General features: G+C 43.0%; 1 protein-coding gene across 1 annotated transcript; it reads right to left on the reverse strand.

Annotated features, from left to right (window-relative positions):
* Positions 1 to 763: 763 nt before the first annotated feature.
* On the reverse strand, positions 764 to 12,825 carry ENPP5 (ectonucleotide pyrophosphatase/phosphodiesterase family member 5). Its single transcript, XM_035560239.2, has 5 exons — positions 12,804 to 12,825; positions 12,621 to 12,672; positions 6,851 to 7,741; positions 3,652 to 3,828; positions 764 to 2,097 (listed from the first exon to the last, which is right to left on the reverse strand). Exons 3-5 carry the CDS (start codon positions 7,734 to 7,736, stop codon positions 1,724 to 1,726), a joined length of 1,437 nt encoding a protein of 478 aa, XP_035416132.1. The 5' UTR covers positions 7,737 to 7,741; positions 12,621 to 12,672; positions 12,804 to 12,825; the 3' UTR covers positions 764 to 1,723.
* Positions 12,826 to 17,060: the final 4,235 nt, after the last annotated feature.

Raw genomic sequence — 17,060 nt, forward strand, 5'->3', positions numbered from 1 at the left:
GTTGGCATATCCACTCCCTTCCCTCTCAAGCCTTTTCTCTGCACCTAGCTGTGGCCTCTGGAAACTTTCCATGTCTGCAAGACAGCTGAATGCCATGCAAGCGTCCTGAAATGGCAGAGGAAACCAAGAGATGACTGCACAGCAGAGAGCAGAGCAGTAAGTCGTGTGGCACTGCAGAACTGCCACCGAGGCAGTAAGCTCACTTCTGAACTCACCTGGATGCCATTCGTTTAGTCAGGAATTAAGCTTAGCAAAATAAATTCTGGACTTAACTCAGCTTGCTGTCGGTCTTGCTAGGCCTGCTAGCAACCCTCCCATCTGCAGTCTGAGCTGGTTAGGCACAGCATTAGCTAGGCACAGCACATCTCCAAGGCCAAGAGGTTCCCATCTTTGCCCTCTGCTGGATGCTGCGGATAAAGCAATAAATTGCTTTTACAGGAATAACAGACTGAATATTACTGTGAATTTTAAAAGATCTTTTTTTTTTTCCCTCCTTCAGGCATTGTACTCGGAAGCTAAACACAAACAAAAACTAACTCAGAGGAAAGCACAATCACTTTGTAAAGAAATCTGATGACTAAACAGCTTCCCTTACTTCATATCACATCTTTCATACACACCTTAGCCAGCAGCTCCTCATCTACCATCTAAGTGAGCTCACAAAACAAAACGAACAAAAACAAAAAACCCCACAACCCTAAAAACAGGGGCAAGATTAATTTCAGCAACACCCACAAAAGACTCAGAGAAACGTACTTTTATTGACTCAGAGTTTTATTGACTCATAATCAACAACTTTCCCTGGCAAAGACATTCCTCTGCAAGAACAAACTCCAGTTTTGTACTTTCTTTCAAAGTGTGCTTCTTTAGTTTTAAGAGTAGGTTTTTTTATGGCTGTTCCTGAGATTGTGTGTTTAATCCTAACCATATCAAACTCTAAGGCCCCACCCAGACACATCAGATAACGCACGAGACAGCAAGCCAAGCTCACCCTAGCAAGCAGTCTCTGGTAACAGATCAGATTTTAGACCCAGTAACAAGCTCAACAGCCCTCTGAAACAAGCTTGCACATGCCTGTTCCTTAACCGATTCGACGTTATTCAGAAAAAAATTTCTTGTGACAGAAATATAAAAGACCCCGTTTGGATATACATCTTTTGTGCTTGTATGGTGTATTTAAACTGCCAGCCTCCTAGGAACGCCTAGAAAATATAGTCCAGTGTACAGGAGACAGTGGAAATAGTAAAGATCTACATTTACCTTAAAAAAAAAAAAATCAAGTAGTTTAAAGCTGATTGCTAAAGGCAATACCACCTCGTCACATTCAGTGACTTGATAGAACCTAAGAGATTAATATATATATATTAACTAAATCAGCACAAAAGAGCCTGAAATGCACTTCAGTTGATGTTATTTCCCTAAAAGCAGCTCAGAATGAGGTACTCAACATCTCGTTCCTACAAGTCTACCTACATATACAGCTTCCCAGCTGTACCTCCAAAAGATTAAGTGCTTATAAAGTGAAACAGAAACACACTCTTTCTGTGTGTACCTAGTATGTACTTCAGTGTACCAATGGATCAGCATCTGTTTTCTTTTACTCTGCATGTTTATGCTGAACCTCTTCTATTAGTTTTTATTTGTACAAGCTTATTTTAAGCATCAAGCAAGAAACAGTACCAAGCGTTACTCTAAAACTTCACCGTGCCTCCACTGGCAAGCATTATGAATATTGTAAGAGTGGCCGGGCAGCTTCAGTACGTTGCATTTGCACGGTACTTGCTTGGATGAGGATTAAATGCTTAACAAAAAGTGCAAAAAAAATCATAACAAGAAAGCTGCCTAGAAAGACTCCGACAACAGTAGCATAGACGTCTGCTCCCGAGAGTACAGGAACCTTTTCAGCAAGAATATATTTCACATTGTTGAATGAACCATTGTTTGGCAGGGGGGTAATACTGAGGAGATGGCACAACAAGGGGTACAAATCTGTAGAATTCATGGCTTCTCTGGTGACATTCTTTCTGAAAGCAGGCCCGACTGCCAAAAAAACTGGGTGCATTTCTTGTAAGTTGTTGTCATATCCGTGATTACCAACTAGAAATAAAAGAGAGGTAAAGGTCAATATTCTGAAGTTGCAAAGCAAGCACTGAACCTTTTCCCAAAACTAGCATAATGCAGGAAAGGAACAGCCATCCTCATTTCTTCTTGCAGAGGTTTAATAGAAAAATTCGGTCAACAGCACAAATATCCCTTAGTAAATATCAAGTCATAGAAACATACACAGAAAACGCCTTAAAAGAGACTTAAGAGCTTATTAAAATAAATAAACAAAGTTCACATGGCAGTAATTGTACTTTCAATGGCATCCTACACCCAACTATCCTCAATTTTGGTCAAGGAAAAACGCTCACTTTGCAAGTGGACCAGTTCTCTTTGAAAAGTCCACGTAGAGAGAGGTTGGTTGACTCAGCAGCGGACAGACCGTAGGTCCTGACTGTTTTGACACCCTAACCAGTTTTGTGCACCGCCTGCCCATCAACAAGGAAAAAGATCATGGATCTCTAGTGCTTTTTCCTTGCAGAGGCTCTAAAACCTCTGAACAGAAACCTCTGTGCAGTAACAAACAGCTGCTTTCATCAGCTATGGAGCAGCTGAAAAACTCAGTTGTCTTTCAAGCTTCATAACCTCAGCAGCAAAGTTTAAACAGATTTCAGTTAAGAACTTGTATAACTATGTAATAACAATATTGGAAGCCTCTTCTTGGACTTCTAGTGAAACCACTTAAGAAACTTGACTATTTGGAGCGTCACTGGACATCTTCAGCACTTTGTTCACATTTAAGGACAAGGTTCTTTCAGCTTTTCAGTGGAAATGGTATGTATTCCCTGTAACATGTCACAGATCCGGCCTTCCTGTGACACTTATATCAATCCTTTCCAGCTACCTAAAGTTAACAGCTTACTGTCTCCGTTCCAACTACAATGAATCTCAAAACCCCAAGGTGAAGAACGTGACGGTGAAGTATTTGGTTGTTTTTGTGTGTGTGTGGTTTTTTTTTTTCCTCCTCAAAATCACCTAGAAGACATATTAATCTTTAAGGTAAATGACTGTACAGTGTCTATCAACTTTTTCTAGAAATAGAACAAGGCTGCTCTAAGTGTAGACATCCACAAAAGCCGAGGACTTTCAGAAAATATTCTTGCATTTCCAACCTAACCTTTCTCCAATAGCTCAGTACTCCCAAATAAACACTATTCATCCTTGACAAGTTCCGTTACAACCTCTTTCATTTTCTCAGAAAGAGCTCATCAGCCTGCTAGATCTCACAGGAAGACCTCAAGTTATGTGGTCACTAAACCACTTGAATGATCTTATCTCATTAAGTTTAACTTTTTGAAAGACTAAGTCCAGTCCCCTCCCCCTTAACAGTAGTGTGCTTCCTACCCCATCGGGGAAAATACGTATTTATATCTATCTTTATAAATTAAATACGTAATTATATAACTATATAAATTATATATACTTAGCTTTGTAATTTCTCCTCACACTCTTTCAAAAAAAAAAAAAAGCATTGGTTGAAGTTGGGAGAGAAAGTACTATGTAAGGTTTCCGACTAGGAAGATAACACTGTAAAGACAGAATACTTACATTGAAAACCATCGGACTTATTGAATACAATTTCCCATCCTTTATCGGCCACAGCTAAGATTGGCTGAATTTTATGGTTGTGTTTGTAGTGGAATCTATCTGGAATCTGCTCCTTTTTATAAACAGTCATGCTGGGATGAGCACTGGCCAGAGCTTCATATACTTCATCCAGTTTGCCTTCAAACAAACAAACAAAAAAACACCAAAAGACAAAACTATCAATACGTTTACTAAAATCATCACTACTTTAAACACAGCTGTCGGGAGAAAGAAAAGGACAAAATGCACTTCCCCAGAGAGTACTGTTAGTTCCTTGCCTTTAAAGTGCCAAATAGAGGTGTCACCTTGTTTCTTAATTTGCTTATTTCTGCTTTCTGAACTTTGCTTTCCAGTAAAAGTCAGCGAGCAGCAGGACAATCTGGGATGCCAGCACACAGAAAGGAGAAACCAAGACACAGCCAGAACATAAAAACAAGTCCAGGAATCTGTTTATTGGTGCAAACTTCTCCCCCGCCGCCCCCTAACATTTAAGCATAGATTCCCACTGAGGATTGTGCAGTGGTTTCAGTAAGAAGCCTGTTGCATATCAGCACAGAACCTCAGCTCTGTGCTATTTAAACACCTTGAGCTACACCCATGCACAACCCACACCTCTGAGTTCACAGCTGCTCCCTGCAGACCAGCTGCAGTGCTTCAAGGTCTGAAGCAGGGCTGTAAGACATCCACGTTGTCCCTGTGACCCATAGGGATGTTTTCAGCAGCTAAGTGGGATTTAGGCCCATCCTGTCACTTTGACCTACCATTTCTAGCTAGTCCTGCCTTCAGACCCAGCTGTGCACCCTGTAAACTGAAAATAGTTTAATGTGTAAGGTTTCTTATCTCAAACTGGCATAAAATGAGAATCACCAAACTTAAGAAACACAATAAAGGTCAAAGTGAGGCAGCATAAATTCTGATATAATAGACACTAGCTACAGCAATGAGGAAAGGACTCCGTCCTCGTACTTCCAGGACTACATCAGTAGCAAAATTAGTTTACCTATGCCAGTCCTCTGTATGAAGTAATCAGGAAGAGAAGCCCAAAATGTAAGAAACTGTGTCATTACACTAATTTAGTTATTTGAATTAATGTATTTATATTTGATGCAAGAAAAAGCCAGCATCGCCACCTGTGCTATTGGTACCACCCTCACAAACATTCAAGTAGTTAACTCAGCACAGACCAATACACTGGAATGGTTAAATGGTTATTTTAATTCATTTCCCTGGGGAAAAAATACACAGCCAGACAGTTAAAGTAGCAGAAATCTCTGCATTTTTAAGCATTCAAAATTTTTCTGAATGTCTTACTAAGCTTTATCATTCCCTTGGTTTAAGCAAGGCAAAAGAAATAACTGTGATGAAAAAAAAAATGAGACCTATGTACTTAAGTATATTTCACGGTTAAAGTGAGAATGAATCATACCGTTTTACAATAAAATCACGGTTAGCAAAGCGGAAAGTAGTAATTTGAGCTGTGCTCAAAACTAATTCTTGCTTACTGTTAGTGTATAATAGGTAACTGAACCTCTGGGCAAAAAACAAATCCAGCTTATTTATGAAATCCATTGAAATAGCTTTTTGTTTTGTTTTGTTTTGTTTTTCTCTTTTTATACACTATTCTGTCATCTAATTGCTCCTTAAAGAGATACTTTATTTTTTTTTTCTTAAAAAAAAAAAAAAAGCATTTTTTCTGGATGGGAGAATCATTATGTATCAAGTTCTCATTTACCACATTAGGGATGCTTCAGCACTAACCTTTACTTTTACAATAGCTCCTTTATTCGGTAGTGAGAACATTCTGGTCAGCACTACCAAGTTTGCATCCACTAGGATGGAGTTCTCGAACTCTGCTCTTCTGTCACCACCAAGAGAAACAGCGCCCAGCTACGAGCACACAAGTGTGCTTAGGCTGCAAATGAATCTCATTTTGCAAACTCCCACACTGACATTTTAGTCTGCATCAGTAAAGGAGTATTATTCAAACTAAAAATGACAGCAGCAGGCACTTGTTTACGCATTTAAAGGTCACTTAAGTTCACAAAGTACTCTCCCTGCTGGTGCATTAAATGCTGCATGCTATCCATTAGTGATGCAAATGTTAAACAAATCTTAAAACACACCTTTTCAGAAGGCCATCTTATAACTCAACTTCCAAATTAGTGCCCCTGCCTATGTGAAAAATGCTCTTCTCCAGGCTAATGCATTAGCCCCACACGGTAATATCTTTTGATCATAGAATAATTCAGGTTGGGAAAGACCTCTAAGATCATCTAGTCCAAGCTCTAACCTAGTACTAAAGTCCACCACTAAACCATGATGCTAAGCTCTACATCTACACGTTTCTTGAAGGCCTCCAGGGATGGGGACTCAACCACTGCCCTGGGCAGCCTGTTCCAATGCTACACAACCCTTTCAGTAAAGAAATTTCTCCTAATATACAACCTAAACCTCCCCTGGTGCAAGTTGAGGCCACTTCCCTTCGTCTTACCACTTGGAATCAAAATAAAGAGCAGCACCTCTACATCAGGAAGATTAAACAAACAACTGGCACTTCAGCAATCCTTCAATGACTGCAACCAGACTTCTGGTTTTGATTCCACCAGTACTCTTGTTCAACATTATCAGAGTAAAAATGATATGAATGTAACTGTCTCTTCAGCATGACAAGAGGAAAAAAAAAAACTGAAGTGAACTGCAATAGCTTGTAAGTATCAATCAAATAGCTAACACAGGCTTTCTATTGATTGAAGGTCACCATCTGGTCTCAGTTTACTGTCTGAGTTATAAATCTAGTTCTTCATCTATGGCTTTAGCATCTTGATGTAAGGGAAGACACGTAACATTCTGTGGCTATCCATCCGGAATGCCATTCATCCCTGATGGCACCATGAGATCATCTTACTTCTCGTAAGGCCTAAAGGATATGTGGCAGTATTACTCACACGCAGATTTGCTCACTTTCCATTTTAGAAAGTTAATCCAGGCTTTTGACAGAGCTATCAAAAATAACAAGGCAGTGATGCTGCAAATACTCCTTGTTCAAGGGTGATGCCCTATCAGCATCAGTGCTGCTACTACCACTTCAGTTAAGGAAAAAGCCTGTAAAGTTCTAATGCTCAGTATTTCCTTCTGAGAATTTTAGTGCTATAGCTCCTACCTTCTTTTGGCAAAATAGCTACTGCAGGAGAGTGGTCAATGACTCGATAGAGCTCTCTGTTCACATACTGATCAAGCTCGATGAGCCGCTCTGAGGATGACTGTGACATCCCATGGTCACTCGTGATTATGACATTTACCACATTCCACAGCTTCGCTTTCTTCAGTTCAAACATCAGGTATCCCAGCTTCTTGTCAATATCACTAATTATCGGTCCCATAAGTGGATTTTCTGGGCCCAGAACATGGCTCATCTCATCAGGCTGTTCCCAGTAGAGCAGACCAAAATTTATGGGTTCTTCCAATTTAAACCAGCCGATAAGCCTAGCAACTCTGTCTTCAAATGAAACAGATTCATTGTAGGGCATGTAATAGGTCGGAAAGACTCCATGTATTTTCACATCCGTTCCAGGCCACATAGCTGCTCCAGTTTTATGTCCTTCCATCTGGTTTGTTACCCATATCGGGCTGGCTTCTTCCCAGAACTTGGAATTATAGATCCCACCTTCCCGAATGGAGCTATCCATGTTGTTCACAGAGAAAGTTTCATTCAGAATAGGGTCATACATCTCATTAGCAACTATACCGTGGCTTTCTGCATAGAGACCTGTCACCATTGTATAGTGATTAGGATACGTTTTCGTTATGAACACGTTAGTGACCTGTTTAACGTGAACACCATTCTCCATGGCATAATGAAAATTGGGAGTTGAGACTTTATAGATGTAATCCCATCGAAATCCATCAAAAGATACCAGCAACACCTTGGGATGGTCTGGCTGCAGAGAGAAAGCACTTGGAAGAAATAGTAAGCAAGTCACCAGGACTCTCCAACAGCAGTTCACGGCTATGCTGGAAGGTGTTCTTCCCCTCTTCTGAGGCAACATGGCACCTGCCGGGTAAAGACAGAAGGTTTATTTGCATTGACCTGTTTGTCAAAAAGCCATGACAGTTTAAGAATGATTTGCTAAAATATTCCTTATATATGCATACCGCTTGCCTTACTAACACTGGGAACTCCAAACATAGGAACAAGACCATTTATTTAACAGTTAATGATATCCTAATTTCTGAGATGGAATAGTAAGACACTATAATTTGCTGAATGAAATACAGTTCACAAAGAAACTTCCTTATGAACACCACCACCACCCATCTTCCTTCTTTCTTCCCCATGCTCCCAATATACCAGAACTTCTGCTCTTACCACTTGACAATTCTAAAGTATTTTCCGTATCCAAAGTTGTGAGAAACTGTCCTATGAGAAAGCTTCTGCTTGAAAAAGTTTAAGATGTAAACAGGGGCAGTTCTCACCTTGAGAATACCAAAGTCCATTACCACCAGAACTTTATAACCCTCATATAAAACCTTGGGGCATTTCTTCTCTTGCACAAGTGCGGCAGCAGGCACGCTAGCATCACCTGGTAACACGGCAGGCAGGAGCAGAAGTACACGCTGACTGCACAGCTCCCATCAGGGAGGGGTTCCCAGCTAGAAGCCACTGCAGCTTCTCAGCCCCAACACCCTGTATGGGATTGCCAAGTGTGTGTGGTACAATTTATAACTGGGAAGTGAGCAAGCAAGCTTTGCATTTCAGGCACAACTGTACAGCAAATAAAGGATTTTGCGGCTTAAAAGGTGTCAGATCTGTCTGTGAGACAAGCAAATAGCATGAACATCATATTCCCAACATTTTATCTCATCTCTAACCTGATTGTAGCTTCCCTGTGTAACCGGGCTCTTCATGATCAACTAGTTTGGATGCTTCCTACCCTACTGCAGATAGCAGTACAGATAGCTTTACAAACAAGAATGTACACAAGTCATACAAGTCAGGGTGCAGTTTAAGTTCTTACAATTAACCACTTCGGTCTCCGAATGGATTGGGAAGAAGTGGTTGAAACAGTCAATAGTATTTTAGATGGCTCACCACTGTACTACGTCTTTCAAGCAAGCATAAATCCCATCACTCATCCGTTCCAGTCAAACACCACTACTAGCTGAGGGCAAAAGCAGAAAGAAAAGTATGGCAGGAAACAAGACCAATGATGCAAATTTTTGCGGGGGACAGTGACCACTAGACTCCGTACCCTAAAGCATTTGCTCCCTAGATAGAAATGCAGCACTAATTCCTATCATGTGACTCAAGGATATTGACTAATCTTACCTATGATTGGCATTCATTATCTAATAGCATGATATAGTCCGATACATAATTTCATATCAGTTAAATTGATCTCCACCGCAGTATTAAGGGTTGTATTTCCTGCCTCAGGTTCCCCCAACTCTTCCCAAACATGCTCTTTTCAAAACTCAGTTACCTAACTCAAAGCAAGGACATATTCCCTGTAAGAACACTCAAGCAGGAGGATTTCCCTATCCATAACTAACCTAAAATTTCATGCTGATGAAAAGTGTGTTCCCTACTTCTTGCTCAGCAGCATCATTTAACCACAAGACCAGATACTGTTCTATCTAATCCTGCACATGAACTTTACTCATACTACACACAGTTCCCTTGAATTTCCCATTTGTCAGTAATCCTTTTGAACCAGTCACTACTGAAATTCAGCTAGAAACCAGTGACTGTGCCACTCAATACACCAGTGTGCCACCCAATAAATCTGCATGAATATTCTGGGTGCATACATACCCTGGTTAATATGAAAAGTCACAGTGTAACAGGCACCTGGATATTACTACAAAGATGGAAAAGGGTTTGTCATTTTGGTAGAACACAAGATATACTCCATTGGCTTTCATTCCCCAGCTAAATCTCTCCCCCTATGCATGCCCTGACTGGCATGTCTCCTGAAATCCTAGCCTGGAGCCCTGCTAAGAACAAACTGACCCTTCAGAGGCATATTCCTGCTGCTGGCCCGCACTGCAGACCCGAAGGCAACAGAATCACAGAATCACAGAATCACAGAATCATAAAGGTTGGAAAAGCCCTCCAAGATCATCTGCTCCAACCATCCCCCTACCACCAATGTCACCCACTAAACCATGTCCCTAAGCACCACATCCAACATTTTGTTGAACACCTCCAGGGACGGTGACTCCACCACCTCCCTGGGCAACCTGTCCCAATGCCTGACTGCTCTTTCTGAGAAGAAATGTCTCCTCACTTCCAACCTGAACCTCCCCTGGCACAACTTGAGGCCATGCCCTCTAGTCCTGTCACTAGTTACCTGTGAGAAGAGGCCGACCCCCAGCTCCCCACACCTTCCTTTCAGGCAGTTGCAGTAAGTTCAGAGCAGTAAGGCCTCCTGTGAGCCTCCTCTTCTCCAGACCAAACACCCCCAGTCCCCTCAGCCACGCCTCACAGGACTTGTGCTCCAGGCCCTTCACCAGCTTCGTAGCCCTGCTCTGGGCACACTCCAGGGCCTCGATGTCCTTCTTGTAGTGAGGGGCCCAAAGCTGAACACAGTACATGTGCGGCCTCACCAGAGCAGAGTACAGGGGGACAATCACCTCCCTGCTCCTGCTGGCTACACTATCCCTGATACAACCAGGATGCTGTTAGCCTTCTTGGCCACCTGGGCACACTTCTGGATCATGTTCAGGTGAGCATCAGTCAGCACCCCCAGAGCCTTCTCCTCTGCACTGTTTTCCAGCCACTCTCCCCCAGGCCTGTAGTGCTGCATGGGGTTGTTGTGACCAAAGTGCAAGGCCCGGCACTTAGCCACGTTGAACCTCACTGGCCTCTGCAAGACAGAACCGCCCAGTCTCACTCCCTGCAGGACTTCTTTCAGCTGGAGCTCCAAGAGGACCGGGTGCACGTGCTTGGGGTCCGTTCGCCCTCACCTCCCCCTGCCCCACGAAGCCTATTGGATGGCTGAGCTGCAAGTCCCCATTCTAGGGAGGGACAGGCACAAATTGAACCCCTCACAAGAGAAACTGGGGCCACACTTCCGAGCTTTCCACTTCAAGGTGCCAGCGCCCGGGGGAGCTCAGGCCCCTTGGGGCTGCTGGGCCTGGAGCAGAGGAGGCTCCGGGGGCGCTCCCCCATGGCCGTCAGTACCTGCAGGGAGGTGCGGAGAGGCCGGAGCCGGGCTCTGCTCAGCGGTGCCCAGGGCCAGGCCCAGAGGCCCCGGGCCCAGCCTGGAGCCCCGGCGGCTCCCCCTGCCCCTCAGGCAGCACTGCTGGGCTGGGTGGGTGCCGGAGCCCTGGCACAGGCTGCCCCGAGAGGGGCCAGGGGCTGCTCCTTGGAGAGCTCCCTGAGCCCAGGGACGTGGGGCTGGGCACCCTGCTGGGGCAAGGGGGGACAGGGTCACCCAGGGGTGTGCCCAGCCTCAGCCATGCCTTGATACGAGCTCACAGCATGCTGGCACTGCCACAGGGGACGGGGGGGGCAGCCCTGTGGCCCTGCCAAGATGGCAGAGCAGAGAGCACCCTGTCATTCACCATCATGTGTGCGAATTAGTGCCTTCGCCCCATGACTCCTTCTTTCCCCCCTCTCTCTGCAGATGCCTGCTGTGCCAGGCTGTACCCAAGGCAGTGGCAGCTTTGCCTGGCCGCGCTGTGCTGCTGTGTCCTCACGTCTCGATTTTCTCCAGCTTTCAGGAGCCCAGACTTCTGTGATGCCAGCACAGGGCCAAAGGCGGGGAAGTTGAGGGTTACGGTGCCAGGACGTCCCGTGGCATTACTTTCAGTAAACAAGGGCCCAACCCAGGCTAGCTGTACTTTGAACTGACTGTAAATGCAAGAAGTAAAATTTGCTTTAGGTTTCTAGATGTCTGCAAGTGCTTCTTCAGTTGGGAAAAAAAAAAAAAAAAGTTTTAATCCAGGTGTTTTTCTGCCTTTTTTTTTATTTCTCCTTTTCTCCTCTTATATTCTGAGGCTCTAAATTTTCTATTTTTGTTCAGGCAGATATATACTTTTTCCCATGTTGTGATGTTCAAGACCCATAACCATGCCCTGGAATGTAGAGGAAAATAAGTTTATTCTCTTAATCTCTCTAGAAACTGAACCGAAGGGGTATCCCATCTTTACTATTTGAGGATCTGTACTATGTAGAGGTTCAAACCCCAAACCTTGCATATCTGCACATAAATCTTATCCTGCTTCACGGCAGGATGTGGCTTCATGGCAGGTGGTAGGAAACTATTATAGTTTTCACTCATGCGTAGGAACATGCTACTTCTTAACCACTTTATAGCTGGCACTGCTTAATTTATATGCCTTTCTAGTTGCAAACAAGCAAAGAAGACACTTTTTTGTTGTTGTGGTGGTTTGGAGTCTTTTTTTTTTTTTTTGACTAGTCCGCACAGGATGAACTTGCTTTTTTGTTGGTGGTAAACCTGCTGGAGGCTTCTGATCTCCAGTGCTCCGTTATTAATAACGTGGCAGAAAAGGGTTGCATACAGGGCTGTAATCCAGGTAAGTTTCTGGCTTTCTCCCCTCCTTTTTGTGTAAAGTTAGGGCTTGGCTTCATGCACTTGCGATGATTGAGCTGGCCAGGCTCATGCAGTAACGGGCTCGCTCAAGCCTGGGGCAGTGGCAATGTCTGGTCATTGTACATAACCATTTTAAACAAGGCTGATACCTTCCTCCACTTAGAGCCAGCTCTAAGAATTATAGTAAGGGACAAGGATCTTTTGTTTTCTAAATATATATATATATCTATTTATATTTAATTCCTTGTTGCTGTTGTTTTACTAAAGATACGAGGCAGACTAGTAGAAAACTGTAAATACGTACTGCTGCTTGCATTGGCAGGTGCTGTATGCATGAGGCTTTTGTACATGGGAAACTGAATTAGACCTTACCTGTTGCATGAAGCTCAGCATCCGATTCCTGACAGTGATCTGACAACAGAAGCTTCAGAGAAAGGGGTAAAAAGGAAAAAGACATTATAAAACTGCACCTGTGTGTACCGTGTATATTGAAATCTCGTTGCAATGTGCTGTCTCCCATTGTTGCTCTGATTAACTAGGAAAAATAGCACTCACATTCACTGTTAGTTCAACTTGAATTTTGGCCTTCCATCACTCAGATCAAGGGGTCTGGGACACTGCAGTAGCGACCTGCACACTTTTCGGCAGTGGCTGGAGTTAAGTCACTTGACGTACAGGATTATATGGATTTAAGGTATTGTTCTGAATACCTGGAAATAGTAGTACTTGTCTTGGATGCAAGAAATAAATCATCCGCTTAATACTTACAAAATGAAAATAAAGCATAGACGAGTCTGCTAATTCCACCAAAATGTTTAATACCATAATAGATTTTCACTGAAGTACAGAGCTAATGTGAATATTTGTACAAAATATGTGGTTAAAAATAGTATTGATTTATAATATATACAGATATGTCACATCTGTGTCAGAAATGCAGACACTTGAATGAGAACATGATTAATGTTTTTAAATCTACAACAACATACATGAAATATTTCTGCAGCTACCCACAGTAGGACAAGTTGCCAAGTCGACACTTAAGGACCCATCCGTCATTACAGATGACGTTCCTTTCAAAAGTTTCTGAACAAAAACTCTGCTCCAGAATGGATTCAGAACATTCACCTCCATTAACCTAACAGTGAAGAGAACACATCTCTCTGACACTAATGCGGACACGACTTTCTCGTACGAGATTAATGATCGGTTACAATGATTTATTAAAACAAGGCTGCTGTTCTGGTGTGTGATAACAGAGAAGTTTAATCCTTGGTGGATGCTCTTACTGAGGTGAGTGAGGAAGCCCCTGGCTCAGGGACAGCAATGGGCCCTTCTTAATACAGCTCTCAATACATGGATTTAAATCCTGAAGCCTGTCTTAAGGTCCTGAATGCCTTCATTTTCCATTAACTTTGAGGCTGCTGAGCACTTTTCATCCTTACTCTAGCAAGAATCTCACCAACAAATGTCCCAGATTTTAGGATTTGTAGCCACTGCTCCAGTGCCCAATCCTGTAGTAAAAGGATCCACAGATGACTCATACCGCAGCCCCAGAAGCTCTGTGTAGCAACTAACAAGTTGACAAAAGGGGGAAGAGATGAATTAAGATGTTTTTTTTTGTTTGTTGTTGTTTTTTAAATGCTTTCTGAGCATCTCTGCAGTGAAGACAGTTCGGGGCTCTTGCCTTTCCATGAGGAGTGCTGCCGCTATTCTGCCTCCAACAGTGCAAGCTCCCCTCCCCTCCAAGCCAAGTACACCTGACATGTCAAAAGGCATGTGGGAAAGAGCTTTAACAACACTTCCTCCCTTGTAATTTTACCCCTAAATGCAGCAGTCTAAATGTATTTAAAAATAGAGCACAGGTCACTTTAGAAAAAGAGTTTCCTTTTAAGAGGAGGCTAGAATAATGAAAACCACTGAACTTCCTCCCAGATGTGCTAAAACAAGAAAAGCCACATCTCGGTTTGGTTTGGTTTGGGTCTTTTTTCTAACACAACTAGTTATTCAAGAAGAGTTGCACGAGCATGAGCGTGAGGGTCTGTCTAGGACTTCACTCCATACCTGGTTTTGCTTTGTGGTACAACAGAACTAAATGTGATTTCTTGGGCAGAAGGGAATCGAGGAATTGCAGAGGTCTTAAATTCATACTAATAAATGATAGAAAGTAAAAAGTGGCTAAATGCTTAGTGTTAAAATGTACACACTGAAGAAGCAAAAATAAATTCAGTAAAGATTGCTTAGAGGAGGCAATCTAAAAGCACTCTGATCAGGGTATCTGTAATAGCTTACTTGTCTCCCCTCATCCACAGACAGCTGGTTCCAGTCCCCCAGATCCATGACAGATACTGCCTTCCCTTCAAGCAAGCTGTTTCAGTAAGTCTATTGGTAGTCCTACCTACAGATTTCATCGCTGGGCAGTAAAGTAATGAAGGACTCAGCCCCTGTGAGCTGCTGAATCCATTTGAAAAAGCTGGGCTGATCATCAGGAGGTGAGCTGATAACTACAGACCCCATTACAGAGCGGTAGTGTGGACTCCGGACCTTCAACACATTCTGAACTCACCACTTCTCTTGCTTTGACCCTAACTTTAGGACAAAAAATAAGTAAAATAAATGGTTGTACAAGGAACAGCAATAGCCACACTACCAGTAATGAAGTAATGAAGTCTACGGAGCTTCAGCTGTTAAGCAGTCAAGGCATGAGCCATGCAAGCGCCAGGCCCCTGCTGCAGCTGGGAGAAATACCTCCAGCTCCCATTATTCGGTGTCATGCAGGATTAGGTTACACGTTATCACTTGCATGCCCAAATGCCTGGTATAAATAAATATTGCCTATTTGTGGGTACAAATTAAGTGCGTACTGAAGCCATACGCATACAGCCATAATTTTCTTGAAGCTGTTTGAGCTCCTTTGGCCACGCAGCTCCCTACTGCTTACAACTGAAGCCTTGAAACTTATTTCCAGGTGTTGCATCCAGTACCAAGCAAGACGGAGAAGCCACGATCAGCACGTAGGCAATGCAAGATTTCAGTCCCATCCGATACAGAACCTTACAGTGGTTGGGGAAAACTCATCTGTTGCTCAAACGTGAAGAATAATCAGGCCTTCTACGGTGCCTTTTATCTCCAAAGGACTCCATAAAGAGACAACTATTAACACTTGTTCTAATCAAAACACATATTAAGGCCTGTCCTTTCAAAAGGAATCAGTGAGCTTAGGGTTTACATTTCCAATGAGATGTCTTCAAGAAATCTAATTTTCAGAGTCATGAATAATGATCCCTTGAGAAACTGGGTCTTTTCAGCTGGACACCCAGATTTTTTATTTTTTCTCTAAGTGCGGGTCGTCATAAGATCATATATAAGAACTTCATGAGCGGGTTACTCAACAAACTCATCTCCTGCTTTCCAATCGTTTGGAAGATCCACTACAAATTAACACAAGACACTATAAAGAGTGACTTCCAATTTTTATAATGATTAGTGCTAACAACTTTTCCCACAGCCTCGGCGTTAGTTGGATGCCATGTTCCTTAGTCAAACACTCCTGCCCACTGTATTTATCATTCTTTAGCACAGAAAGAGCCCCTTTGTCTGCCAGAGATGTGCTTTTCTCACCTGGGACCGTGCTGTATTCTTTGTTAGCATACACGCAGCCAAATCCACAGCGAACCAGTGCAAGTTCACACGACTCAGTGAAACTGCAGCAGTTTAAAATGGAATTGGCATGCCCTGCCAATCACAGGGCTATTTTGCCCCCTAATTTTTTAATTTCAACTGAAACGGAGTTTGGCCTCTGTCAAACATTTCAGCCATTTCAGTTCTACCAATTAAGAGGGCAGTGGCATGTATCACCCTAGTCAGTTTAACGTGGTTTACGTCTTTTAGATGCTGCTTTTCAAAATGCCAGCACAAACAGAACACGAAAATATCGTTGCCATATTTATTTTTTAAACTAAGCTCTGAATTATACAAGTGTAAAAGTGGTTAATTAGCCAATAGCTTTTTAACACTCCTATAAAACATGACTAAATAGAATACTTCGATAGTATGTACACCGTAATGGAGAAGCTAACCTGATTTGTCACAGTGCTCGGACGTACCACTGTAATTGGGTCTTGCAGGACGGTTGTCACTTACTCTGTACAAAGAACAGTCTTTTTGCAGAAAGCTCTTTCGCTGCTGCTGAGTGTGGGGGGAAAAAGAGCAAAATAAAAACAACCTCTTCACCCCCTCCCAAGACAATTTACAGCCAATAACTGTTAAAGAAATGGACTGCAATTTATCTATTGGGCACATTTTTAGAATATAAAGGATGTTACAGTAAATATGCCTGTACTCTTGCTAAGGTTGAGGAAGGGATGCTCTTGCCGTGTTTTCTTGATGAAAACAAAGTGTAGGTGAGTCGTACAGCTGGGCTGGGAAGGGGGTGTTGTATTAGCTTATGTCCAAAAAATCAAGGCCACAGAAATTCCGTATCCTTCTGATCTGAAAATGAAAAAGCAGATTCCAAGACGCCCTTTCTCTGTGCATTTTAAATGTTTCCGTGCTGTTAGCTGTACTGAGGAAGTCATTGGCAATTCCTGCTTTCATTTCCAGCCAGCAGCAGCAGCCACCCAGCAGAGGGCCCCAGCACATCGCTGCCCAGGCTCGGGAAGGGAAATTAAAGAGATGTCAGCTCTGTCACCGTGCACCACAGGCTGCAATGTAACACAGATTTCACTCCCATTTATATTGCTACAGGAGAGCACTTCAGCACTGTAGACACCCTAAGAAAAGTGCAAGTCACAGGGACTGAGCTGGTAGATG

The sequence above is a fragment of the Cygnus atratus genome, chromosome 3, assembly GCF_013377495.2.
Source record: "Cygnus atratus isolate AKBS03 ecotype Queensland, Australia chromosome 3, CAtr_DNAZoo_HiC_assembly, whole genome shotgun sequence".
Lineage (NCBI taxonomy): Eukaryota > Metazoa > Chordata > Aves > Anseriformes > Anatidae > Cygnus > Cygnus atratus.

What these genes read in the sequence shown, in the direction of transcription:
- ENPP5 (XM_035560239.2), bottom strand. Translation starts at nt 7,736, where the DNA reads ATGTTGCCTCAGAAGAGGGGAAGAACACCTTCCAGCATAGCCGTGAAC. An exon ending in AGCTATTTTGCCAAAAGAAG is followed by an intron (nt 3,829 to 6,850) that starts GTAGGAGCTATA and finishes GTTTGTTTGAAG; the next exon opens with GCAAACTGGATGAAGTATAT. An exon ending in TAAGTCCGATGGTTTTCAAT is followed by an intron (nt 2,098 to 3,651) that starts GTAAGTATTCTG and finishes TTTTATTTCTAG; the next exon opens with TTGGTAATCACGGATATGAC.